Consider the following 27274-nt stretch of genomic DNA (forward strand, 5'->3'; position numbering starts at 1 on the left):
GGGACAAGAGTAGGAGAGAAGGTGAGAAAGGGGGAAAAGAGGGAAGGAGTGGGGAAAGGAAGGGGAAGTAGGGAAGAGGAAGGAGAGGAGGAGGGAGAAAGTAGGAGAGGAGGGAGGGAAGGGAAAGAAAGAAGAAGAAGGTTTGTTGTGAAATGAGGGAAAAGAAAGGGTAGAAGAGCAACTCTGAATGTAATTAAAATGCCTTATTTTTATGCTTTTAAAAATATGTATATGTATGACCTATTATGGATATGAGAATGTACATTTACATTTTGTGTATAAGAAATATTTTTTTTAAAAAAAGTGTTTAATGCATTAATTTGGGTGGCAGTTTGTGAACTAAACTGTTACTGCAAAAACTAATGCATCGCCATTGGCAGGGTAGGATGGTGTGAGAGCAACATCTACACAAATTACAACTGAGATTGAACAAACCAAAAGGGCTTAATCTATTCATCTCACAGAGGAAGCTGCTTTACTGAGGATGAAGAGTTGTATATTTTAGTGATCCAAAAATGGGCTGTGATCTGTGAAATCCTATTCAAAACTCAGCCATTCACCTATATTAACAATAATGCACAGGAAGCATTTGGCGCAATTAGAAAGAGTACTAACGGTGGATAGGAAATACCACCAAAATTATTTCTATGGTGTTATCAAATTACAGGGTTGGAAAGGATCTTGGAGGTTTTCTAGGCTAGCCGCCTGCCCAGTGCGGGAATCTCATACCATTATTTAAAGCCTTTGGTGCACTTTACAACAAAATGTGTTTTCATTATTTAAGTTATTAAATATCTTTTACCCATCAATCAATATCTTCGGCAGCACAAGAGGTGGTTTAAAAGAATGGTTCTGTAGCCCTCTTTACTATCCCTATGCCAGCTGTGGTTGTAAATACGAAGCTAGAACCCTCAAGGAAATCAATAAAATAGAGCAGCATCTAAATAAATAAGAGTTATATGCATTTTTCTTGTTAAATTGAACCAAAAATTTGGGAATCACCCTTTCATGGAAATATCCCCCAGCATTTCGGAAGCCCAGAAAAATTCTAGTGTCTTTATCTGCAATTACTGATGTTTAGTAGTGGACTTCGCATGAGCTGCAGTAAGTTTTATCGCATTTTCTTTGCATATTTTCATCAGTGCAGAGGACTGTGTCCACACTGACACTAATTTTCATAAGAGCATCTCCTCCCTCCAAAGCTGTCAGCCTTAACAATTACTTTTCATTCAGTGTCATCTTTCTCATAGGAGAGGTCAACAAAACTTGTGAGTTGAGTCTGCTACCCTACCATTAATCCTACATTAATATAAAATGGAACAGGCTGAACAGAAATAAATTGAAACTCACCGTGGCCTTTCATTTGCATAATAGAAAGTGTGACGTGTGTGGACTTCCAGGGAAGAATGGCGAATTGAAGATGGCTCCGGTAAAAGCAGAATTGATGACACAGCAAATAGACTGGCTCATTATTCCTCTCTGGACAAGGAGATACTTGAGATTGCTCACAAGCACTCCAGACAATTGCTCCTCATGAAGGGACAGCAGTCTTCAGTGGGCTTAGAGCTCTGGGAGATGAGGCAAAGCCATCTTCACTCAAACGTGAGTCAGTGCCTTTCAAAAGGATTCACATACTTCCACTTTTTTCAAAAACTGCTAGTTAACTATTTTTCAGCTATTAGGAATCTTTGGATCTACCAATTTTGCAGCACTGGGTTGTTTTCTTTCAATCCTTAGTGAAAGAAGTTTTACATACAAGTTTAAGAATTTACTCCCACCCCCACTTTTGGAATAAACAGAGAAACAGAATGGAACAAAGTATCTTTGCATTGGATATATTGAAGGGTATTTTTGAATAATGGACCCAGAAGTTATATTAAGAGTGTCTGCGCCTATATATATAGTCTGTATTTAAAAGATGTTAAGGAAGAGGAACAACTTTTATTGGACAGAACTGAAATTGATATGAAATTTCAGAATGACAGGTTACAAGAATATGGAAAATGATACTGCATTAAATATAGAAATGAAACTTGCTGATGTCTTAATAATTAATATTAAAAGGAATATGCAAATAATAAACCAAAAGAGTGAATCTTGAAAACTTTCCTATATCCAATTTACAAACGAGACTTGTTAAAAGTTTGAAGGATTTTGTGAGGAGGAAGAAAGAAAAAAATGAAATAAGACCAAGTTCTGGGACAATATTTGAAGGGACTAAAATCAAGATTTGTCTGTGGAGATTCTCAATTATCCAGGTCATATTTTGAGCTTAAGTTGCTGAATGAAGTTGCCTTTCCCATCATTATTTTCTAAATGTTATTATAACCACCACATGTTCCTTACACCTTGGTGCCCCTCAGTGGTTTCCAGTGGTCTCAGAAGTAGGCATGGGATGTCTTCAGCTCCCTGGGACAAATTGATGAAGAGTAAGATCTCAAATGTTACTTGTGATCAGATATAAAATGGAACAATGGCCTTGTCATTGCTTGGGTTGTTTTTGATCTGTAGAAAGCCAGAATATTTCCTTTAAACCTTAATACAAAGAGCATCATGTAATCATTCTGATATTACTAAACTTCAAAGCAAATGATTCTACAGCAAACTATTTTTTGCCAGAACTTTGTCAAAGAGAAATACCTGTGAGTGAATTCAAGGTGCTTGAAAAAGCAGTGAAGATGGGGATATGGTCAATGATCCAGATGTCACCTTACCTTGACTTATATGATTGGCATCTTAGGCATTGTGAACTAAAGGAAGTATATAATATCAATCTCCAGGTATGTATCAATCTTCAGCTCAGAATTATAAACATTTTTGTTTCTGCTTGTTCTTCATCTTGCTTATGAAGACTGTAATAAGTTCTACTTATGGAGTAGCAACAATAACATAGTCACCACCGGATGCAGATATGGAACAAATAAATCCTAATTAATTAGAATTGGGTCTAAAAACCGAGTCCTAATGAGGCTAAAAAAATGAATGGAAATAATGCTCATTAATGAAAAGAAAAAAAATGTAAGAAGAAGTATATGAGCCAATTGGAAACACTAAGAAAATAAAAGAGAAAAAAAAGAAGAAAAAAACTTTATTCTGTATCATGTATTTTTGAACAGAAATATAATCAACTATGAACAGCAAAAAAATAATGGATGCTGGGAAATAAAAAAAGATGAGCAAAAAATACATAATTTCATGTTTCGACAAATAAGAAATAAATTCTGGACAACAGAAAAAAATTGCCAAAAATTTTGCATATGCATATATTTAAATCCATTTTTACAACTCACAGTGAGCATTTACAACTGTTTTGATCTTTAACAGTAAACATGAAAAATAAAGAAGAATGAGAAGGAAACTACTTTTCATGGCTGAGATGTCCATATTTATTTTTTCCCCATAGGATAGGCATTAAAAATGGCAGTGAAGTATTCTGGAAAAGAGGCAAAGAATGAGAAAGGTGCAGATATATTTGACTGATGTTTGTGCTTCAAAAGTACGCTATTTGTTTTAAAAACCAAATGATATTTATTTATAACAATCAATTCCATATGTGTTCTTTCTTTCTCTGGCTAAAGTTGTCAATATTTGAAATCCATTTTAAAATGACACATGGCATTAAAATGATGGCACTTCTACCCAATGTGGCATTTCCATATTTACAACAACTAAAAAGAAATTTACAAGACATGATAGCATACAATCTTGACATTTAGTAATAGCAATAAAACAAAATGGCATCTGGGCTTTTTCTGTACAACTATGAGAATAAGACTTCTATTCACATTTTTTTTTAAAAAAATCGTCTGTAATTTGATCTGATCTACACATTTCCCAAATCCATTTCCCTCAGTTCTCAAACCTTTCATCACATTGCCCACACCTTCACCGAACTACAGGAACTACAAGTAATGAGATCTAAAATCTAAACAGAGCAATCCTCCTCTCTTTCCAATTTCTCTCTCGTCATCCTGATTATTAAAACTCTTCCTTCTTTCCTTCTTTGTAATTCACTTTCACACTTCTCCCTCAAAATAATGAAACCTTTACTCAACTTCTTCTCAAGCAAAGTTAGAAAGAAACTGTATGATGTATGAATGCTACACCCAAGAGTCAGGGGACCCGGGATATTGTTCTGTTCTGTAAGAAGGTCGTCTGGTAGAATAGAAATCGACATAGTTTGTGGTTGATTTCAGTCCATATTGTGTTGTGTAATCTGTAGAAGCTGGGAAGTGAACCCGATCATCAAAATATGGGTCTTCGTAACTATGTGGGGATTGCAAATATAACCTATATGCATCATAATGCTTTCTGTTGGAATCATCTTGACTGTAGTATAAGTGCTGATGCTATTTGGAAAACAAAACAAAAGAACAAGCAATATTATGCGCTTTCTTAGAACTATACAACAGATTTCCATGCATAGAGAAGTAACAGTAAATTAGTCATATGAGAAAAGAGTTTCTGTGATGACATTTCTACAGTGAGAAATAATATTTATCAAATCTTGCGGTTTATTTTTATTAGCCTGTTTTAGATCCACTTTCAAGAAGGCCAACAATGAGCCTGTATAATTTGCAGTATGATGAGTTGTCATACAAGTGCATTGTGTATATAAAATAATACTTCTGATTTGGTATTTGAGCTCAAGCATCTGTGGAGTCAAGAGACAGTTTCTTAATCAAGTATGAAGATTATGGTGATTATGCATGCTTCAGTCTTTAAATAACATTATTTTCATTTTTTGTCCTCCCTAGTGAAGATACAGATAACCAACAGGAGATATTTATTCTTAGGAAACTGATTGCAGCCCATCTCAATCAAACACTTTCTTTGTTAATTAATAAAACATACTTAAACTACTCTCCTTAGGAACATGGTGGCTCATGTGGTGAGGGCGTGGCTCGAGGTTAGCAAGCCCGTGTTCGAGACTCAAGGGCTCCCTGGGGCAGGGTTGAGCACCATCACTCCAGTTCCTGCCGGGGACATGAAGGAGCTGCCAACTGGGAGTCCCCTGGGCAATGGTGATGTCATAAGATAATCCTTTCAACCTGGAAGCACCTCGGTGCTTCTGTCACAAGAGCTATGCTAACTAGTCTCCTACACTTTTTTTCAATCTCTTCTTCATGACAAAGTTGAATCTCCATTCAATACTTGTTCCATTGCCTATTCATTTACACTGTTAGAATGTTGCAAATGCATTGTTTTCTGTCTTGTGCATTTGTGTCTGGATACCATACACAAACTACTGTCCTCTTTAGATAAATCATTCACCTATCTACAAACTTCCATCTTTGATTACCCACCGAGAAGAGTTGCCTTTTTCTATTATTAGTTTGTACTTTTCCCACAATTCCTAGAAATTCAAAATTGTAAGAATTATGCCCTGCATTTGAACAGCTGAAAGTTTATTACTATGAATATAGATAGAAAATCAAAATGCCATATTGTTTCTTCAGCTGTTCCACTAGTAAGCTCACACACTAGCATCTCATCAACCTCCCGCTAAAGGCATTTTTTCTGTATTGAGGATTTGGTTCTGTGTCATTTTTCATTCTTTGCTAATTGCAAATCTTGTTGTGCAATTGATTTTATAATTTTCCTTTTCCTAGTGGCACATTTTAAGGATGTGATTAATTATGCCTCTGTAGGAAAAATGTTTGTGCATGCATATGCCACCTGATGTGCAAATATTGCTTATATACTTTCAGTGAAGATAGCAATAGCACTTAGACTTACAGTCAGGTCCAGAAATATTGGGACATCGACACAATTCTAACATCTTTGGCTCTATACACCACCACAATGGAGTTGGAATGAAACAAACACAATGTGCTTTAACTGCAGACTGTCAGCTTTAATTTAAGGGTATGTACATCCAACTCAGGTGAACGGTGTAGGACTTACAGCAGTTTGCATATGTGCCTCCCACTTGTTAAGGGACCAAAAGTAATGGGACAGAATAATAATCATAAATCAAACTTTCCCTTCTTAATACTTGGTTGCAAATCCTTTGCAGTCAATCACAGCCTGAAGTCTGGAACGCATAGACATCACCAGACGCTGGGTTTCATCCCTGGTGATGCTCTGCCAGGCCTCTACTGCAACTGTCTTCAGTTCCTGCTTGTTCTTGGGGCATTTTCCCTTCAGTTTTGTCTTCAGCAAGTGAAATGCATGCTCAATGGGATTCAGGTCAGGTGATTGACTTGGCCATTGCATAACATTCCACTTCTGTCCCTTCAAAAACTCTTTGGTTGCTTTTGCAGTATTTATTTATTTATTTTTATTTATTTATCATATTTGTATACCGCCCTACTCCCGAAGGACTCAGGGCGGTGAACAGCCAAAATAAAATACAGAGACATACAAAAGTTAAAAAACTATTAAAAACAGATTAAACAATTTAGGCTCAAACAACAAATTAAAAACATCCAATTTATCTAAAAAACATTTAAAACCCAATTTAAAACCCAATTTAAAAGGGAGAGTTAGGCCAGACCAGCCTGTTGGAATAAAAACGTTTTTAGGGCGCGGCGGAAGATGCGTAAGTCTTGGATCCTCCGTATCTCCGGGGGGAGCTCGTTCCAGATGGCAGGTGCCCCCACAGAGAAGGCTCTCCCCCTGGGGGCCGCCAGTCGACATTGTTTGGCCGACGGCACCCTGAGGAGCCCCTCTCTATGGGAGCGAACTGGTCAGTGAGAGGCTACTGGTGGCAGAAGGCGGTCTCGTAAGTACCCTGGTCCTGAGCCATGGAGCGCTCTAAAGGTGGTAACCAAAACCTTGAAGCGCACCCGGAAGACCACCGGGAGCCAGTGCAGCTCGCGCAGGAGGGGGGTCACATGGGAGCGCCACATCGCTCCCGTCACCACCCGCGCGGCCGCATTCTGGACCAATTGGAGCCTCCGGGTGCTCCTCAAGGGGAGCCCCATGTAGAGAGCATTGCAATAAACCAGGCGTGAGGTGACAAGGGCGTGAGTGACCGTGCGTAACGAGTCCCGATCCAGAAAGGGACGCAACTGGCGAATCAGGCGAACCTGATAAAAAGTCCTCCTGGCCACGGCCGCCATATGCTCTTCTAAAGACAGCCGCGAGTCCAGGAGGACACCCAAGTTGCGAACCCCATCTGTGGGGGCCAACGACTCGCCCCCAATAGTCAGAGATGGCGCCAACTGACTATATCGGGACGTCGGAAACCACAGCCACTCGGTCTTGGATGGGTTGAGCCTGAGTCTGTTCCTCCCCATCCAGATCCGTACGGCCTCCAGGCACCGGGACATCACCTCGAGGGCATCATTGGGGTGGTCTGGGGTGGAGATGTACAGCTGGGTGTCATCAGCGTACTGATGGTACTTCACCCCAAAACCACGGATGATCTCACCCAGCGGCTTCACATAAATGTTGAACAGAAGGGGCGAGAGGACCGATCCTTGCGGCACCCCACATACAAGGGGCCTCGGGGTCGACCTCTGCCCCCGTCAACACAGACTGCGACCGGTCAGAGAGAAAGGAGAAGAACCACTGTAAAACAGTGCCCCCCACCCCCAACCCTTCCAACCAGTGCAGCATGATACCATGGTCGATGGTATCAAAAGCCGCTGAGAGGTCTAATAGGACCAGGACAGAGGAACAACCCCTGTCCCGAGCCCTCCAGAGATCATCAACCAATGCGACCAATGCCGTCTCTGTGCTGTACCCGGGCCTGAAGCCCGACTGGAACGGATCTAGATAAGTCGATTCATCCAGGTACTGAGGCAGCTGTCGTGCAACCACACTCTCAACAACCTTCGCAACAAAGCAAAGGTTGGAGACAGGACGATAATTTGCTAATACAGCCGGGTCCAGGGAGGGCTTCTTGAGGAGGGGCCTCACCACCGCCTCTTTCAAGGCGGCGGGAAAGACACCCTCACTCAAAGAAGCATTTATAATCCCCTGGAGCCAGCCTCGCGTCACCTCCCGGGAGGCCAGTACCAACCAGGAGGGACACGGGTCCAATAAACATGTGGCCGCACTCAGTCTGCTCAGTATCCTGTCCACGCTTTCGGGAGTCACAGGATCAAACTCTTCCCATATAATATTCTCAGGACTTGCCCCTGTCATCTCCCCTGGATCTACCCAGTCAGAGTCCAGCTGTTCCCGAATTTGAGCGATTTTGTCATACAGATGTTGTACAAAATCCTCAGCTCTACCCTCTAAGGGGTCCTCCCGCACCCCCTGGTGGAGCAGGGAGCGGGTCACCCTAAACAGGGCGGCTGGGCGATTATCTGATGATGCAGTAAGAGCAGAAAAGTAGTTACTCTTCTCTACTTTTATCGCCACTAGGTAATTCTTAATATGAGATCTTACCAGTGTCCGGTTGGATTCAGAACGACTAGCCCTCCAACTGCTCTCTAGGCGTCTTTTCCGGCGCTTCATCTCCCTCAGCTCCTCAGTATACCAAGGAGCCAGGTGAGACCGGCGCTGGGTCAGAGGCCGCAAAGGCACGACTCGGTCCAAAGCCCCAGCAGCCGCCCTATCCCAGGCGGCTACTAAGTCCTCAGCCGAGTCGTGTGCCAGAACCTCAGGAAATGGCCCAAGCTCCATCTGGAACCTATCAGGATTCATCAGGCGCCTGGGGCGGAACCACCTGGTCGGTTCCGCCTCCCTGCGGCGGGGTGTGGCGGTTCGAAGGTCCAGGCGAAGGAGGGAGTGATCTGACCATGACAAGGGTTCAATTGCTATATCCCCTATCTCGAGATCACTCAACCACTGTCCAGAGACAAAAACCAGGTCCAGTGTGTGTCCCCCCCTGTGAGTAGGGCCATAAATTAACTGGGTCAGGTCCATAGCCGTCATGGAAGCCATGAACTCCCGAGCCATCTCAGACGTCTCGCCGACTGATGGCAGGTTAAAATCCCCCATGACCATAAGCCTGGGGGTGTCAACTGCCACTGCGGCTATAACGTCAAGCAGCTCGGGCAGGGCTGCTGCCACGTGGCAGGGAGCCAGGTGCGTGACTAGCAAGCCCAACTGCACCCTATGACCCCACTTCACAAGGAGGGACTCACATCCAGCCGTCTGAGGAACAGTGGCCTCCCTAAGTCCAAGACCCTCGTTAATGACAACCGCCACCCTCCGCCCCTCCCCTGTGACCTTGGCTGATGGAATGCACGGAAACCGGGTGGGCACATATCAACAAGGGGGGCTCCCCCCTCCTGGCCCAACCAGGTCTCTGTAATACCCGCCAGGTCCGCACCCCCCTCCTGCACCCCTGCTTTGGGTCATTGTCCATCTGCACTGTGAAGTGCTGTCCAATGAGTTCTGCAGCATTTGGCTGAATGCGAGCAGATAATATTGCCCGAAACACTTCAGAATTCATCCTGCTGCTTTTGTCAGCAGTCACATCATCAATAAATACAAGAGAACCAGTTCCATTGGCAGCCATACATGCCCACGCCATGACACTACCACAACCATGCTTCACTGATGAGGTGGTATGCTTAGGATCATGAGCAGTTCCTTTCCTTCTCCATACTCTTCTCTTCCCATCACTCTGGTACAAGTTGATCTTGGTCTCATCTGTCCATAGGATCTTGTTCCAGAACTGTGAAGGCTTTGTTAGATGTTGTTTGGCAAACTCTAATCTGGCCTTCCTGTTTTTGAGGCTCACCAATCGTTTACATCTTGTGGTGAACCCTCTGTATTCACTCTGGTGAAGTCTTCTCTTGATTGTTGATTTTGACACACATACACCTACCTCCTGGAGAGTGTTCTTGATCTGGCCAACTGTTGTGAAGGGTGTTTTCTTCACCAGGGAAAGAATTATTCGGTCATCCACCACACGTGTTTTCCATGGTCTCCCGGGTCTTTTGGTGTTGCTGAGCTCACCGGTGCATTCCTTCTTTTTGAGAATGTTTCAAACACTTGTTTTGGCTACGCCTAATGTTCTTGCTATCTCTCTGATGGGTTTGTTTTGTTTCTTCAGCCTAATGATGGCTTGCTTCACTGATAGTGACAGCTCTTTGGATCTCATCTTGAGAGTTGACAGCAACAGATTCCAAATGCAAATAGCACACTTGAAATGAACTCTGGGCCTTTTATCTGTACATTGTAATTGGGGTAATGAGGGAATATCACACACCTGGCCATGGAACAGCTGAGAAGCCAATTGTCCCATTTCTTTTGGTCCCTTAACAAGTGGGAGGCACATATACAAACTGCTGTAAGTCCTACACTGTTCACCTGAGTTGGATGTACATACCCTCAAATTAAAGCTGACAGTCTGCAGTTAATGCACATTGTGTTTGTTTCGTTCCAACTCCATTGTGGTGGTGTATAGAGCCAAAGATGTTAGAATTGTGTCGATGTCCCAATATTTCTGGACCTGACTGTATATACCGCTTCACAGTCCTCTCTACGCCGTTTACAGAATCAGCATATTCCCTCCAACAATCTGGGTCCTCATTTTACCGACTTCGGAAGGATGGAAGGCTGAGTCAACCTTGAGCTGGTGGGAATCAAACTGCCGAACTGCTGGCAGCCAGCAGTCAGAAGTAGCCTGCAGGACTGCATTCTAACCACTATGCCACCATGGCTCTTTTATCCTCCTTTCATGCTCCACATCCCATTTTGGTATATTCATGACTTACCTTTGTTTAATTTGTCTAAGTGTTATTTATATGTCATTTTGCTTTTACTTATCAGACACATTTCTTAAGGAATAGAGCTGGACTTTTTAGGACCTTGTTACATCTATTGCCCTATCGTGGGTGTTGGCCAGAGCTTGTCTTGGAGGAGAATACAATACATCTATATTCCTATGCTAGTGGATATTCTGGGGAGCAAATATTTTTTTCATAAAGTTGAACAATTTTGCATGATTTCTCAGGATAATGCCATGTTTAATTTCCTTAGATACCGCAATGTCATTAACATAAAAAGCACCCTCAGTGGGATACAAACTGATCATCTTTAGAACAAGCTTCCACACCTTACCTGTAGGCGCCGATTTTGGTCCCTTGCTGGTGAGGAATAGGAACTGATATAAATTGGCGAAGGTTTATTAGACCCTGTAGATAAATAGCAGTATTGTATTAAAACTAAATTTCATGCTAATTTATTATTTTATGCTTTATTGAAAGAACAACAAACCTTTTCAATCACTACATCAAAAATAAACTGGTTTGATATAAGAAAAGATCCATTGGCATTCAATACATTGTTTTGGAAGCTATTTTATAGGTGCTTTGCAAATATAACCTCAACTTGCTTACACTATGCTTCCCCCATCCCGACCCCTGAACTTTTATAAACAAAGAGGCTAAATAGAGAGAGTAATTTACATTCCTGCTTTCAGTTTCACCTCACTGGGCTCTTACCAGTATAGATGTCTTTATGTGCAATCCCATCACCTTGGCTATTATAATATTGCATAGAAGTCTGGGTCCTATCATATTCGGAACGTGGGTCTCTAATTCCCAAGAGTGCTGGTGAGGAAGATGTGCTGCCAACTGAGGAAAAGAAGGAGGCAGAAAGAGGGGGCCAAAACAAGAAGAGAGTATCAGATTCATTCAGAAACTATACAGCTGCTTGATAATAATCAACCACTTGACTAGTGACAAAAAGAGGGAAACAAGTGTATACTTTATCTGCCAATATTAATTGTGATCTTCTGGAAGAGAGACTTTGCAGACTCAGTGCAGACTCAGTGCAGCAAGTAATCTGTTAAGATTAGAAATACGATGACCCAGTTCAAATCTCAACTTCAAACCCCAACTCCAGCAATTTATTGGAGAATGTACCCTTGAAAGTTCCTGAAAAGAACTTCCCATTTCAGTGGGAAATAAATAAATAAGTATAAAATTCAGATCTGAATACTGGACAATGATAAGCATCAGGTAACACTGATTTCTGCCACTCTTTCATCTCCAGTCCTCTGTATCTGATACCACATGTGTATTGCAGCATCTTTTGGAAGTCACATAGCTACATCTTGGCAGCTCTCAAGAAACTGAACCGATCAATATACTTGGACACTGGAATTTCTAGGGTTTGCAGGACTTCAAAAATCCAGCCCTGTGTTCATGATTTCTGGTCAGCTTAAACCTTCCTGTATATTTCTTTTTGTCTTCTTCTTGGCCATCCCTTATCCAGTGGGATAATGTACCTGTGAGGATTGGTCAAAGAAGTCCTACCTGGAGGCTGTAGCAAATGGCATAGCTGTAGGATGCAGGTGCACAATAGTCAGGAATGCAAGTGGACGGTTATGGGGGCTAAAACTATATGTTGCCTCTCTGATTGGAAGATGTTATTGTCCTTGGGGGCAGGACTATGCATATAGATAAAGGAAGAACTAGTTCCTCTCCTGCTTCCAATAAAATGAAAACTTGATTAATAGCAGTTGGACCTCTACATTGTTGAGCTTATTTTGTCAACACTGATGGGTGGATAACTGAGAGGGTTTCATTCAAGAGTTTGTCCCTTTCACATACATAGAGACAAGAAATTGAACCAAGGGCCATTCAAATACTACATTTGTACTCCATCTTTTATCTGAGCGTTCCAGTATGAATACTGTTCAGGTTTAACTGCAAGAATTCTCTCTTTGATTGTGTCAAATTGCTTTATAAGTCACCTTGGAGAGCATTTTATTAAAAGTTTATAGTCTATCCTTACTTGATTTTGTCATATCAAAATCAAGTCGGGAAAGATAGTTTTAACTGTATAGGAGAAGAGAGGCTGACAGTGAACAATTTTCTAAGCTTTCAAAAGATGTGTGCAAAACCTGTTTGGTTAATGAATATCAAATTTGGCACATGCAAGAAAGTTGATTGACTGACCAGATTGAATAATAGGTGACATCTGCTGATTCGCTGTAGACAAGGAGGGATGTGACTTGAATCTATCACGCTCAAGTGTTGACACAGGAGTAATAAAGTGATTTTGATTCCAGCCATCCTGTGGAAGAAGGAAAAGAAGGTTACACGATAAATAAATTCCATTTAATTAAGAGAAATTTGGTATTGAATCTTAATGAATATGATCTTTGTGAGGAGAACATTTAATATATTACCTTTTTATAAATGCTACGGAGGTCACGATATTGCCATAATGTGTTGAGCACCTGGGCTGCTGCCTTGACAACTTTTAGTGATGATCTAAGAAGAAAAGATGTATCAGACATGCCCACACTTCACAATGGGTGGCATTCATTGCTAAGTTACCATTAATTAAAACAGTTTCCTTTAACAGAACGGGAAGAGAATAATTTCCCTCTTGCAACCCCAAAATCTAATTCTGAAAGCAGAGTCTGCAGCTCTGAAAGTGAGAAGTCATATTAAACTAACAGCGGTCTGCTGGCAACATTCCTTGATTGAAAATTAATTTCTGCTTTACGTGAACCATAATTCACGTGAAAGAAGATCAATATTTTATGATCAAAGTGAACTATCAGCAACAAACAAATTGATAAGTTGAAAAGGAATCTTTTTTCGCCATGTATATATGTATACATTTGAACTAGACTATGATGTTTCTCTGTGTCATATATGTGTGAGTATGTGGTTATATGCATAATGGTTATCTTCGTTTCATTTCACAAAATTTCATTTTAATGTATAATGATTAGTGTACATTTAAAGTGACAATAAAGATAGACAGACTCTATCCTATTCTATTCCTATTATTTCTATTTCCACTCGACTCGACTCCACCCCACCCCACTATTTCTCGATAAAATAAACAAATTATCACACAGATAGCAAAGGACCTTGATTATACACACGGAAAAAAAATGAGGAGTCAATCGTGTGTGCACCCTATGTACACAGCTTTTCCTTTTTAGGAGATTATAGTGCATAAAGGCTGTAAATCAATAGTTGATGGGTTAACAGAGAACTTATTTCTTATGCTTATCCTTTTTGAATAGCATGATATGTGTGTTTCACACTGTATCGCAAAACCTTGTGCCAATTATGCCAGTTTGATGTTTATTTCAAAGCCACCTGGTGTAGGAAGTTAGACTGGGATGGACAGGTGGGCATTTTTGATCTATCCAGATGTGTTCCTTATTTATGGAATGGCTGTGGCATGGTTAACAGTACCTAGGAAGAATTAATCTAAGTGATTAAGAAAGAGAGGAAGACAAGTATTCATTAAATCACCTCTAAGCAATGAATCTCTTTATAGACCTAATGAAGAAAGGTACTATATGCTAGCCAGCATAATCTGGAGAATGCCTGATGAGGATGAGGGACTCCAAGTTACCAAAGGGATATGAAATTCTTTCCTATATTTACAGGTCTCTGTTGGATGATGCCGTGTCTTGTTTAATTCCCTTGCCTATGAATATTTTCTATCTATTTTATGCTTTTTAGTTAAGAGTTTTTGCTAGGCTTTCCTTAATAAACATTTGTGTTTTTATTTGTGTGTTTATTGCTTTCAAGTCCACAAAACGGAAAATGCAGTGTTATTTAAATTTGGGATATTTCCGGAGGAGATGGCAGCAAGAGGTGGTTTTATTTTTAACGTGGAGATTCCCATTCATAGCTTTGAGTATGTAGCCATTCCAAAAAAAAGCAACAGGGCTCAGCTTTCATTAGCAGAAACAAGCTTGAATGTATCACACTTCATTTAAAAGTGCCTTAATTACCAATCCATTTACAAGCCCAGTTAAAGATGCGGGTTTTGGCCTACAGGATGCGAGTTCTGAACAGCTCCTTCCATATAAGATGAAGGCAATGATTCTCAAACTAGCGTCCGTGACCCACAAGTGGGCGACAAAAAGAATCACAGTTGTCTCCCTGCATTCACTCTCAGTCAGCTGGCGGGGCAGAACACACCACTTCAATCCCTACCTCTCCCTGCCAATGCAACTAGAATTATCATTCAATGAAAAATGGTAATATGTAGGAACATGTAGGCAGGGGTTATTCTTGTAACTTGGGGATCCATGCATTTTTCAAATGTTTCTTTGGGATTCATACTTGCAAAAAGTTTAACAAACACTGGTCTAATCATTTATGAAAATGAGGGTCCCTATCAGCGATGACCTCTAAACATGACTTTTCTTTCCTTGAAGCTAGAATTTTACTTTCCTTATCCTCTTTTATTTTGTTGTACCTATTTGGTTTGATTTACCTTACGTGATGGGAACATGAACACAGTGCCACTGATTTATTTATATTTTCCTTCTAACCTTTATTTCATTCATTCATTCATTCATTTGTTCACACTGTATTCTGCTCTGCCCTGAAGAATCTGAACCACCCAAAAACTGACTATGATAATAAAAGAATTCAAAGCCCTAATAATAAGAATAAAATATTTTTAAAAATTACATAATACAACTTAAAAAACAATCCCAGGCACCAATCTTATGATCTTCAAATAATTATTAAAGAGGCAGGCCAAGATTTAATTCTTCTGAATGTTGGAGCCAAAAGAGACACAGCGACTGTCAAAAAACACCTACTTTCACACCATTCCCTGTAATCTGATGAGGAAGAGAGACCCAGACATCTCTTTAAAGGTTAATCAGATTCTGACTGAAGTAGGCAGCTCTGAAGGTAAATCTAGATCTATGTGTATAAAGTTTTATAGGTAATAACTGGAAGCAAGCAGATAACTAATGCAGCACCTGAAGGATCAGTGTTACATTATCAAACCAGCTTTTACTTTAGGAATTTGATAATTCAACTGAAATGTACTTTTATGCACTTCGACAAATATAATGGCTAAAAAATATACTCACACTTCTAAATAATCAAGCTTGCACAGGCTGTCAGTATTGACTACCAAAGGGCAACAAAACTGCATACAAAAATGTCCAGTATTAGGGCCACTGGCTTGGATTGGCAAGTGCTTATATAAAAATTCAAGATCTTTTGACACACCTCATTTCATTTAGGAAAATCCCACAACCTCAGGAACAACTTTTCATGGTATAGAAGTAGAGAGCAAGAATTCCTTTGGTACAAGTGGCCCAATAACCTTATATAAGCATAAGAATTGCATATTTCATCTAATTTAAAAAAAATCATCACTAAGTGGCACTGAGAGCAAAGCAAGAGAGACAGCAAGAGAAAAGAGACTAGATTTCCAACACAATTTAATGATTCATAATAGCATCCTTCATTTCACTCTCTTTTCCAATGTCACAGCAGACATTCCCAGTAGTTTTTTCATGCTTTGCAATATAAGCCACCTTTTAATGATCAGGCAGACATCCTCTTTTTATGACTCCAACCAGTTTTTGGCTGGAGGTTGTGATAAATACACACAGAGGAACATATATATGTGAGTACATATATATCCACATTTTCTCTGATCCTGTGCACAGCAACAACAGGGAAAAGTGATAAACATTTACAGAGATTTTTTTATCCTGAAGCGCTTTGCAAGAAAAGCGCTTACAAATAAATGCTCTAGAACAAGGAGTGTGGCAGGCACTATGTGGACCTTACACTTACAATTAAGTGACACTTGAAAATTAATAAGTAGTTATGATCAGCCTCTCCTCTCCCCTTCTCTCCCTCAGCCTTGCCCCACAGAACCCTATCCTATCCTATCCTATCCTATCCTATCCTATCCTATCCTATCCTATCCTATCCTATCCTATCCTATCCTATCCTATCCCCCTTCTCTCCCTCAGCCTTGCCCCACAGAAACGTCTCCTATCCTATCCCCTTCTCTCCCTCAGCCTTGCCCCACAGAAACCTCCCCTATCCTATCCCCTGGTTGCTCTGTGAAAGTAAAACTGAAAGTGAAACTCCTCTCCTCTGGAACAGATTTCTTTTCAGGTGGGGAGGGGGAGTAGAACTCCTTAGCATCAGAGCATGTTAATCGTAACATAGGAAATACTAATGCTCTGATGGTCATTTCGAAAAATCATTTCTTAGTGAGCACCTAGAAGCCAAGAGGAACATATGTGGCAAATTTCAAATTTGTAGGCTTTATGGTTCTGGAGATTTCGTGATTACAGCGTGAGTGTTTTCGCTTTTATATATATACAGATAAGACTAGTCAGTGAATTTAATAAGCTGACAGTGCGGAAATAAACAGTTTCCCAAATCAACAGCTATTTCCTAATTTGATACATTCCTGTTTTCTGAAGCTGACAAAGATTATTGCAGAAATTCAAACATCCAGTACTGACCTGTCTCCTCTTCCTTTGGTTATGTTCACCAGTTTTTCTATCCCTCCCGTATCAGCCAAGGCTTTGGCATTTTCCATGTTTTTGCTGGTGACCTCATGCAAAGCACAGCAGATGGCTGCTACTGTTTCATCAGAGAGAATGTTGGGCCCACTGCCTCCTGGAAGGCGATTTACCAAGTCCCGCATAGCATATTTACCTGAAAAGAAGAGGCTATGAATTAAGCCACAGTATATACTTTCAACATTATAAAGAATAATGATACAGAGAAATACACACGTTCAAAACAAAGGAAACAGGTTCTATTTAATATGGGAAAATCAATTTCATAAAAAATAAATCGTCCTATGCAACTATTCAGAGCGGTGTTTCCCAACCTCAGCAATTTTTAGATGAGTGGACTTCAACTCCCAGAATTCTCCATGCTGTTTAAGGAATTTGAGGAATCGAAGACCACCCACCTTAAAGTTGCTGAGGTTGAAAAACACTGGTTTAGAGGAAAAAAGTAGATGTTGCAACATCAGTTTTCCAATTTTAAAAAATGTACTAAATTCTTTTACTGGATTAGGGGAAATGCGATTAAAATGATTCTGGCAAGAAGCCAAAGTATGCAAACGTACACAAATCTGTTTACTTATTTCAGATAACCTTGTTTTAGCTGAGCTATTTTTAAAGATAAAAAGACACATTGAATTAATTTCAGTATGAGATTTCTTGAAACATAGCAGCTATTTCATCAGGCTGCTCTCTCTTTTTCTTTCAAGCATAACTTGGAACACACAGACAACAAAACAAGATCAATGTTATGACCTAATCTTCGCTCTAGTAACTATGGAGGCAATAAATGTGTATAGAAGAGAAAAACCAGTTATTCAGACTATGGGTCTGCTGTTTTTTGAAAGGTTTCTTTTCATGAACAACTGAATAGGGTACAGATACTTCATTTTTCACCTGTTACAAATAGTATCTGTGGATCTCTTAAAAGAAAAAGATGGACACTACATGATAAAGAAAGGTAATGACCTCAAGCTTTGAGTTGATACAATTTAGGGGCTTTTAATTAGCTACTTCCTATAAAAATGAAATTTGTATCTGGATATAAATCATAATTAATACTTAATTTAACTAGACATCCAGTGCCCTGTTTGAATCATCCTTTCCCAGATATTTCATTACTTAGAGAGGAACATAATGACCATGGGCAGATTGCTATTGAATCAAAGAATTCTGTTGGAAAATGAATAGTGTTGGCTTCTTCACTGACAGTACTGAAGGAACAATATTTTTTCATCATTCCAGGGAAGTGTGTAATGCATGTGGAACTGATTTTTCTCATTGCTTCATTGAGAGGAACCCAAGATAAAGTTATTTGAGGATTAGGAGGATTCTCCACTGAGTTGTAGGAAGCTGTCAGAATTAGTTTAAAAACAGGATCACATGACTTTCTGAGGAATAGAACAGGATTAGTCTACCAAAGTCCTGTAGTCCGTGGACCCCTGGGGGGGTGATGTCATCAAAGGCAGGGGTCCCCAATCCCTGGCCTGTGAACTGGCACTGGTATGTGGCATGCCAGCAACTGGGCCATGCAAACAAGCAAAGCCCCATCCATGAGATGCAGGCAGCATACAAAACCATGCCCCCTCCAGTTTGTGGAAAAAACTTTCTCCACAGAACCGGTCACTGGTGCCCAAAAGGTTGGGGGCTACTGATCACAGGGATCTGTAAAGGTTTTGAGAAATATTATGATTTAAATCCTGAGTTAAGTCTTGGGGAGGCATGGCCATGCTTCATGGCCACAAAAGATATTTAAAAGGGTTCCGTGGCAACGAAAAGGTGGAGAACCACTGGTCTACCTGATCTCAAGTGGCAAAAGGAGGGGCTGGTCTTAACACATTTTCAAAAGAGCAGCTGAAAAATAAAACAGGCAACGACTAAGATAAATTGGCTAATGCATTTGACTGGCACCAGAGAGATCCAGTTTCTAGTTCATCTGCAGCCACAGCAGCTCACTATGTGACTTTCAGCCCAACGTAACTCACAGGGTTGTTGTGAAGAAATATAGGACAATTAACACAGGTAATCCTTGGCTTACAAAAATTCATTTAGTGACTGTTTGAAGTTACAACGGCACTGAAAAAAGTGACTTATGACCATTTTCCCACTTATGACCATTGCAGCATCCTCACGGTCTATGATTTACATTTGGATGCTTGGTAACTGGTTCATATTTATGACGGTTGCAGTGTCCTGGGGTCATGTGATTACCATTTGTTACCTTCTGACAAGCAAAGTCAATGGGGAAGCCAGATTCACTTAACAACCATGTTACTAATTTAACAACTGCAGTGATTCACTGAACAACTGTGGCAAGAAAAGTTGTAAAATGGGGCAAAACTCACTTAACAAATTTCTCACTTAGCAACATCAATTTTGGGCTCAACTGTGATTATAAGTTGTAAGTTGAGGACTACCTGTATGAACAAAATGGGATACAGTTACAGGTGCATGTTTATGTGCCAGAGAAGAGACACGTAAAGCAATAAAAATATCCAGGCCTTTGTTCATGCCATATACAGATGTTGCTTCTTTTAGAGCTACATGATGAGTCAATTCCTCACTGCTGGGGAAGGAGCAAGAGATTACAAGACTGGCTAGGAAACTGTCATGGAATGTTCAAAAAGACCATCATGTGACCGCAGTGGTCTAAAGCTGCCACAACTTCCCCAAATTTCATTCTCTCAGGAGTCAATGGTCCTGTAATTTGGTCACACTTGTTTAAATTAATCCATTTGAGGTCCCTTAGTTCAAACACTGTTACCCTATGGTGCACCGTTTCACCCAGAGAAAGAACATGTTTCAATAGTATATAGATGTGAAAAGCATTAATTCTCTGCAATAGTAACTGCAGACAATTTTCAGTACTTAAGTAAAAGGTATGATCGGTGACACATTTAAACATTTATATTGTCTCCTTACAGGAGGGGATGGGTCTTCCCCTCCAGTTGATGGCAATTTCTGTGGTTCTCTTAGATTCTCAGCTTGTGCTTCATTGAAATGTGAACTGAGTATGTATCTCATCCTTTTGTCAGCACTTCTCTCAATTTTTATGAGCTATGTTATGAGGCCTGTCAGATGATAAAACAGATGCAGCATAAATGATTCTCCAAGTTACCATGTCCATGATTTATCTGCTGAATGACTCCTACACTTTGCAGAAAATGTTGAACACTGTTTGAATTTATACATTTCATCAAGACATTAAGCACGTCTGAAGAAGCTAGAACATGGCTAACAAAATGTTAGCATATTCTCATCATCTCAGATGCATTACCCTGGAATCATTTCATCAATTGATCAAATCCATTAGTTTCCTTATTCTTCCAGCTAAACAAAGTTCCAAATCACATTATTATGTACAGAGCCGTATTGTAAGTTTTTGCTCTGCTGATGAATCACTTTCCCAGGGGGCATACCTGCTCTTAGTATGTTTAAACTTTCCTATTTTCCTAGCTATTTTTTTAGTTAGCTTTTTATATTAAGTGATCACAAAGTCACTTTTAATATATTTTAAATGTTTCCTTGCAAAACCTTTTAATGAATTTCATAGCTTCTAATGTTTTTAATAGTTAATTTTGTAATCTCTCCACACATTGGGAGTATTTGAGGGAATGTTATGTTATGTCTACTGCCACTACCAAACAGGCACAGGGTATTGGAAGCATTGCAGCCAGAATGCTATTTTGATTTCCTTCTACTTGATTTAAACTTCATAAAAAACTTGGGTTTAGATTTGAAGGTGTAACTACCTATATTTTCTGCCGTATAAGAAGGAATATTTCTTGGCTGGAAAACTGTATTTCAAGCTAATTCATCTGGTTTGATCTTGGAAAAATACAAAATCAACTCCTAATTTTAGGCTTTTCAGGAACTCAAATCAATTATCTAGACCAGTGTTGGCAAACCTTTTTGGCACCAAGTGCCAAAAAGGGGAGCACACGCATGTGTGCGGGAAACCGGAAGAGCAGCCGCCCGGTGCGCATGCGTGCACTGGGAAGATGACCTTCCAGTTTCTGGCATGTGCATTGGCCAGCTGGCCTTTGCGAACACATGCGCACCAGAAACTGGAAGACTAGGTGGCCTGGGTGCACCAGAAACTGGAATACCATCTTCCTGGCATGCAGATGCACACCAGGCGGCTGCTCTTTCAGTTTCTGGCGCTCCCATGCGTGTGAAGATCAGGTGGCCGGCGCGCCGGAACCCGGAAGAGCAACAGGTGACAGCTCGTGTGCCTGGAGAGATGGCTCTGCATGCCACTTCCGGATCTAGACTGTATTAATAACCATATTAGTAAACATTCTTCCTTCATTTAGAAAAAGAAATCCAGAAGAAGGAGGGAAGAGAGGCTTATTGGTAAGAAATGGGTCTTACCTATCCACATTGTCATTTTGAGAGAAATACAGAAGTTAAAAAAAAAGGTTTTAAAATTAATATCTTTTAAAACATCAACAACTGTAAACCTCCAAAGGAAAAGCATCTTTAGGAGCTGTCAGAACCCACCATTAGATATAAAAAGGTCTTTAAGATTATGGTTATATTGACGACTTCTGGCGCTATGGTTATATTGAATTTCCGGCGCTTTTGAAAGCGAGGTCTGTGAGCTCCACGGCCTCATTCCAAGCTCTTCCTGTCAGGGGCTTCATTCAAAGCCATAGCCACCCTGGAGGGGTGGTGAAGCAAAGGGGGACAGCCTTGCAGGTTGAGCGGAGCATCTCCCCTCCCTGACTTGGAAAACCCCCTCATCTGAAGACTAGGAGCGGTGGCAGTCAAAATGGCTGTCATGAAGCCGGGGAACAGCCAGAAACCATAAGTTTGTGCAGGAGGAGAGAAATGGTGAATGATGTGTCATCTGGGTGAGAAAAGATTTATTGCTGAAGCTTGACTCGCAAAGTAATTTAAGAGGAATACATTTTAGAACGATTTGTTATAGCGGCGTGCAATTATTGTGAAAAAGCATACTGGAAATTTAAAAAGCAAATATTTGTTTAAAAAGAAAAGTAAACTGGAAATTGAATCCTCAAAACAAAAGGTGTGATATTAAGAAGGCATATTAAGATGCTGGAAGCATAACCCCACCTTTTCTTCAATTAATTTGCTTTAAGTATTGGATTTATAAGTTAAAACAAACAAGATAAATAAATGGACTTGTCAAAATAAAAGCAGAGAGGCAAAGAGAGCCAACTGCTGATGAAAGTGAATTTTTGCAACCTGGGAGTAAACATTGAAATAAATGAAAATAACTATTGAACTATACATATTTACCTTTTAACCACTGGAGACTGGAATATTAAATAAGATTTTGCGTTTGGAGACCCCTGAATATTATTGGATATATAAAAATAACTTGAGGAGTGGAGGATCCCTGAAGTAAATAACTGAATTGATTGAACATTGATGAGACATTAAAAACTGACTTGGAGGCTTGGTTTCTGAACTGACGATTGTGGAGATTTAAACGGAATAGAGTCAATGATTCAAAGCATTAAGGACCTTATACTGGAACTACACAAGGGCATGATGGAAATATTTGATCGTATAGATAGAAGACAGGAAAATTGTTTAAAAGAGATAAGGAGCAAAGACCAGCACAAGAAGGAAAGAATGGAATTAACAGCTGGAATAGAAGGGGAATTAGAATTGAGAAACCAGCAAAAAGAAGATAACAAGGAGGAGACACTTTTAAAATTAATAAGGATTGAGGAACTAAAACAGAGGGAAAACACTTTAAAAGATTTAAAAAAGAAATGGGAGGAACAGGAAGAGGCTTGGTGGGAAAAGATAGGATTTAGAACAGAAAGCTTTCAAATTAAACAGTGGGAAAGGGCAGGGCAAGGGAAAAAATTGAATTATGGATTCAGACTATAAACCTCAAAGTAGATGGAATAAAAGACTTAAGAGAAAAATTAAAGGATTGGATGTGGACAAGAGATAATGGTTAAGGGGAGAAAAATAGTTATAGATATGTTATGATAATATTTTAATAATTGTATTAATCTTAGAATGATATAGGCTGGATAATTAGTTGGTATGTAATATAATAAATATTAGGATAAACATTTTACTATAAATGGACATGTAACTATGGAAAAATTATAAATAAGAATTTACTATTAATTGGAAATGAGAGGTTGAATGATGGTATTATCAAAAGTATGTAAAATATGACTTGGGTAAGTAATGTGATAAGTAGATATAGCTTTACATAATAATAGTAGAATTATATGGAACAAGAAAACTAGAGTTTGAATGAGAAAATTAGAAAAAAGATAGAATAGGAATATGTTGAATGCTTTGAATGATTGTGATTGATATTAGAAGTCACTATTGAGATATTAAATAATGGAAGCAAGAAAGAAAGGAACTTTAATATATATAGAGAGGAAGAGTTAAATAATGGGAATATGAATAATAAAACAGATTATCATGTCTTTGAATATAATAATGTGACGGGGGAAATGTTAAAGTAAGTTTAGAATGGAAGTGTGATAAAGCAATGTATTAATAATATGGAATAAGGAAAATGGAATGTAATAATTATGAATATGTTTATTTGTATTGAATTGTATGATACTCAGATACCACACCATTCACATAATGATATGTATAAACTATACAAAAATAAAAAACTTGATTAAAAAAAAAGACTATGGTTATATTGAAACTGAAAAAAAAAATCCAATCAAGTTCAGCAAATATGCCCACTCCGACCCCCAAAGCACTGCTCATTTCCCGGGTTGTTCAGAGTCTCAGACCCTGGGTCTACGGCTGATGTTATGTAATGCCAGGTCAGTGGTAAATAAAGTCCCCCTCATTCATGATCTTATTTCAGAAGGGGGTGCTGACCTGGCAGGGATTACGGAGACCTGGTTAGGCCAGGAGGGAGGAGTTCCCCTTGTGGAAATGTGCCTGCCAGGTTTCCGTGCATTCCATCAGCCAAGGACTCAGGGAAGGGGTGGGGGAGTGGCAGCAATCATTAGAGAAAGTCTTTGCCTGAGGGAGGCCACTGTTCCTCAGATAGCCGGATGTGAGTCCCTCCTTGTGAAGTGGGGTCGGGGGATTCAGATGGGCCTACTGATTGCGTACCTAGCTCCCTGCCACGTAACAGCGGTCCTGCCTGAGCTGCTCGACATTATAGCCGGGGTGGCGGTGGAAACCCCCAGACTTATTGTTATGGGGGATTTTAACCTGCCATCTGCTGGTGAGATGTCGGAGACGGCTCGGGAGTTCATGGCTTCCATGACGGCCATGGACCTGACCCAGGTAGTTCAAGGCCCCACCCACTTGGGGAATCACACTCTGGACTTGATTTTTGTCTCTGATCAGTGGCTGAATGATCTAAGAGTAGGGGATATAGACATCAAGCCCTTGTCATGGTCTGATCATTCTCTCCTTCACATGGACTTTCAAGTCACTTCCACCCACCGCAGGGAGACGGAACCAACCAAATGGTTCCGTCCCAGGCGCCTGATGGACCCCGAAAGGTTCCTGATGGAGCCTGGGCCATTTCCTGAGACTCTGGCTCACGACTCGACTGAGGACCTGGTGGTCACCTGGGACAGGGCGGCTACTGGGGCCTTGGACCGCGTCGTGCCTTTGCGGCCTCTGACCCGATGCCGATCTCGTCTAGCTCCTTGGTTTTCCAAGGAGCTGAGAGAGATGAAGCGTCGGAAAAGACGCCTGGAGAGCGATTGGAGGACAAGCCGATCTGAATCTGACCGAACACAGGTGAGATCTTATATTAAGACCTACCTAGTGGCAATAAGAGCGGCGAAGTCTAGCTACTTCTCCGCTCTTATTGCATCTGCAGAGAACCGCCCAGCTGCGCTGTTTAGGGTGACCCGCTCCCTACTTCAGGTGGGGGTACTGGAAGATCCCTTAAAGGGTCGAACTGAGGATTTTGTACAATTCCTGCCTGATAAAGTCGCTCAGATTCGGGAAGGCCTGGACTCCGATTGGGTAGATCCAGGGGAGGAGACGGGGGCAGGTCTTGAGAGCGTTATCTGGGAAGAGTTTGACTCTGTGGCTCCTGAGGACGTGGACAGGATTCTGGGCAAGCTTAACGCTGCCACATGTTTATTAGACCCGTGTCCCTCCTGGTTGGTACTGGTCTCCCGGGAGGTTACACGAGGCTGGCTCCAGGGGATTATAAATGCTTCTCTGAGTGAGGGTGTCTTTCCCGCCGCCTTGAAAGAGGCGGTTGTGAAGCCCCTCCTCAAGAAGCCTTCCCTGGACCCGGCTATATTATCAAATTATCGTCCAGTCTCCAATCTTCGCTTTGTTGTGAAGGTTGTTGAGAGTGCGGTGGCGCAACAACTACCCCGATACCTGGATGAAGTTGTCTATCTGGATCCATTCCAGTCGGGCTTCAGGTCACGATACAGCACAGAAATGGCATTGGTCGCATTGGTGGATGATCTCTGGAGGGCTCAGGACAGAGGTTGCTCCTCTATCCTGGTCCTATTACATCTCTCAGCGGCTTTTGATACCATCGACCATGGTATCTTACTGCACCGGCTGGAGGGGTTAGGAATAGGGGCACCGTGCTTCGGTGGTTCTCCTCCTTCCTCTCTGACCGTTCGCAGTTTGTGTTGGCCGGGGGCAGAGGTCGACCTCGAGGCACTTTATTTGTGGGGTGCCGCAAGGGTCAGTCCTCTCACCCCTTCTGTTCAACATTTATGTAAAACCGCTAGGTGAGATCATCCGTGGTTTTGGGGTGAGTGTTCATCAGTATGCTGATGAAACACAGCTATACATCTTCACCCCAGACCACCCCAATGATGCCCTTGCTGTGATGTCCCGTTGCCTGGAGGCCGTGCGGATCTGGATGGGGAGAAACAAGCTCAGACTCAACCCCTCCAAGACCGAGTGGCTGTGGCTTCCGGTGTCCCGGTATAGTCAGCTGGTACCATCACTGACAATAGGGGATGAGATCTTGCTCCCCACAGAGAGGGCCCGCAACTTGGGTGTCCTCCTGGATTCACGATTATCTTTAGAAGATCATTTGACGGCCGTGGGCCAGGGGTGCCTTTTATCAGGTTCGCCTGATCCGCCAGTTGCATCCCTTTCTGGATCGGGACGCCTTGCGCACGGTCACTCATGCCCTAGTTACCTCCCGTATGGACTACTGTAATGCTCTCTACATGGGGCTCCCCTTGAAAAGCACCCGGAGGCTCCAACTGGTCCAGAACGTAGCCGCACGGGTGATTATGGGCGCAGCTCGTTACGCCCATGTAACACCTCTCCTACGCGAGCTGCACTGGCTCCCGGTGGTCTTCCGGGTGCGATTCAAGGTGTTAGTTATCACCTTTAAAGCGCTCCATGGCTTAGGACCTGGGTACCTACGAGACCGTCTTTTGCCACCAATAGCCTCCCACCGACCAGTTCGTTCTCACAGGGAGGGACTACTCAGGGTACCGTCAGTCAAATTATGTCGACTGGCGACTCCCAGGGGGAGGGCCTTCTCTGTGGGGGCTCCAACCCTTTGGAATGAACTGCCCCCGGAGATACGGAATATCCCTGATCTCCGTGCTTTCCGCCGTGCCCTCAAGACCCTGATGTTCCAACAGGCAGGGCTAAACATATGAACATGTGAATGATTTTTTAAATGTTATCTAATTCTGGGTTTTATTTAATTGACCAAACTAAGTAATAATTTTAATTAGCAATTTTATGATGTTTGTGTGTCTATATTTTTCTTGACTGTACACCGCCTTGAGTCCTACGGGAGAAAGGCGGTATAGAAATATAATAAAATAAATAAATAAATAAATAAATATAAATTCCATCGAAATTAATTTAACTTTGGTGGCAGTTTTTCACACTGGAGAGGCACGGAATGGATAATAAAATGCTAAAATTATTTTTTAAAAACATGTCTTCAAAATTTCTTGTATTTATAGTTTAGATTGTATCCCTCAATACTCACCAATAAGCTCCTTGTTACGCACATCTAATGCCATATTTCTCAGGGCTGTTGCCACAGAAGAAACAACTCTATCATTGTCCATTCTTAGCAATTCCACGAGAATTGGAAGTCCTTTCTCTTTCCTGACAGCAGCTCGAATATAGGCTGCAAACTGTTGCATAAAA

General features: G+C 41.1%; 1 protein-coding gene across 2 annotated transcripts in view; it reads right to left on the minus strand.

Annotated features, from left to right (window-relative positions):
- Positions 1 to 3073: 3073 nt before the first annotated feature.
- Positions 3074 to 27274, minus strand: part of PKP4 (plakophilin 4) — a 165008-nt gene continuing 140807 nt past the window's right edge. For both annotated transcript variants that reach the window (XM_070941223.1, XM_070941138.1), the window contains exons 16-22: positions 27111 to 27261; positions 17132 to 17327; positions 13049 to 13133; positions 12816 to 12933; positions 11355 to 11486; positions 10972 to 11045; positions 3074 to 4349 (exon numbers count right to left, since the gene is read on the minus strand). In XM_070941223.1, coding sequence (XP_070797324.1) covers positions 4101 to 4349; positions 10972 to 11045; positions 11355 to 11486; positions 12816 to 12933; positions 13049 to 13133; positions 17132 to 17327; positions 27111 to 27261 — 1005 coding nt within the window. In that variant the 3' untranslated portion in view covers positions 3074 to 4100. The remainder of the gene's footprint in view (positions 4350 to 10971; positions 11046 to 11354; positions 11487 to 12815; positions 12934 to 13048; positions 13134 to 17131; positions 17328 to 27110; positions 27262 to 27274) is intronic.

The sequence above is a fragment of the Pituophis catenifer genome, unplaced genomic scaffold (genome assembly GCF_029215685.1).
Source record: "Pituophis catenifer annectens isolate HBS135680 unplaced genomic scaffold, rPitCat1.0.hap2 SCAF_1, whole genome shotgun sequence".
Classification (NCBI taxonomy): domain Eukaryota; kingdom Metazoa; phylum Chordata; class Lepidosauria; order Squamata; family Colubridae; genus Pituophis; species Pituophis catenifer.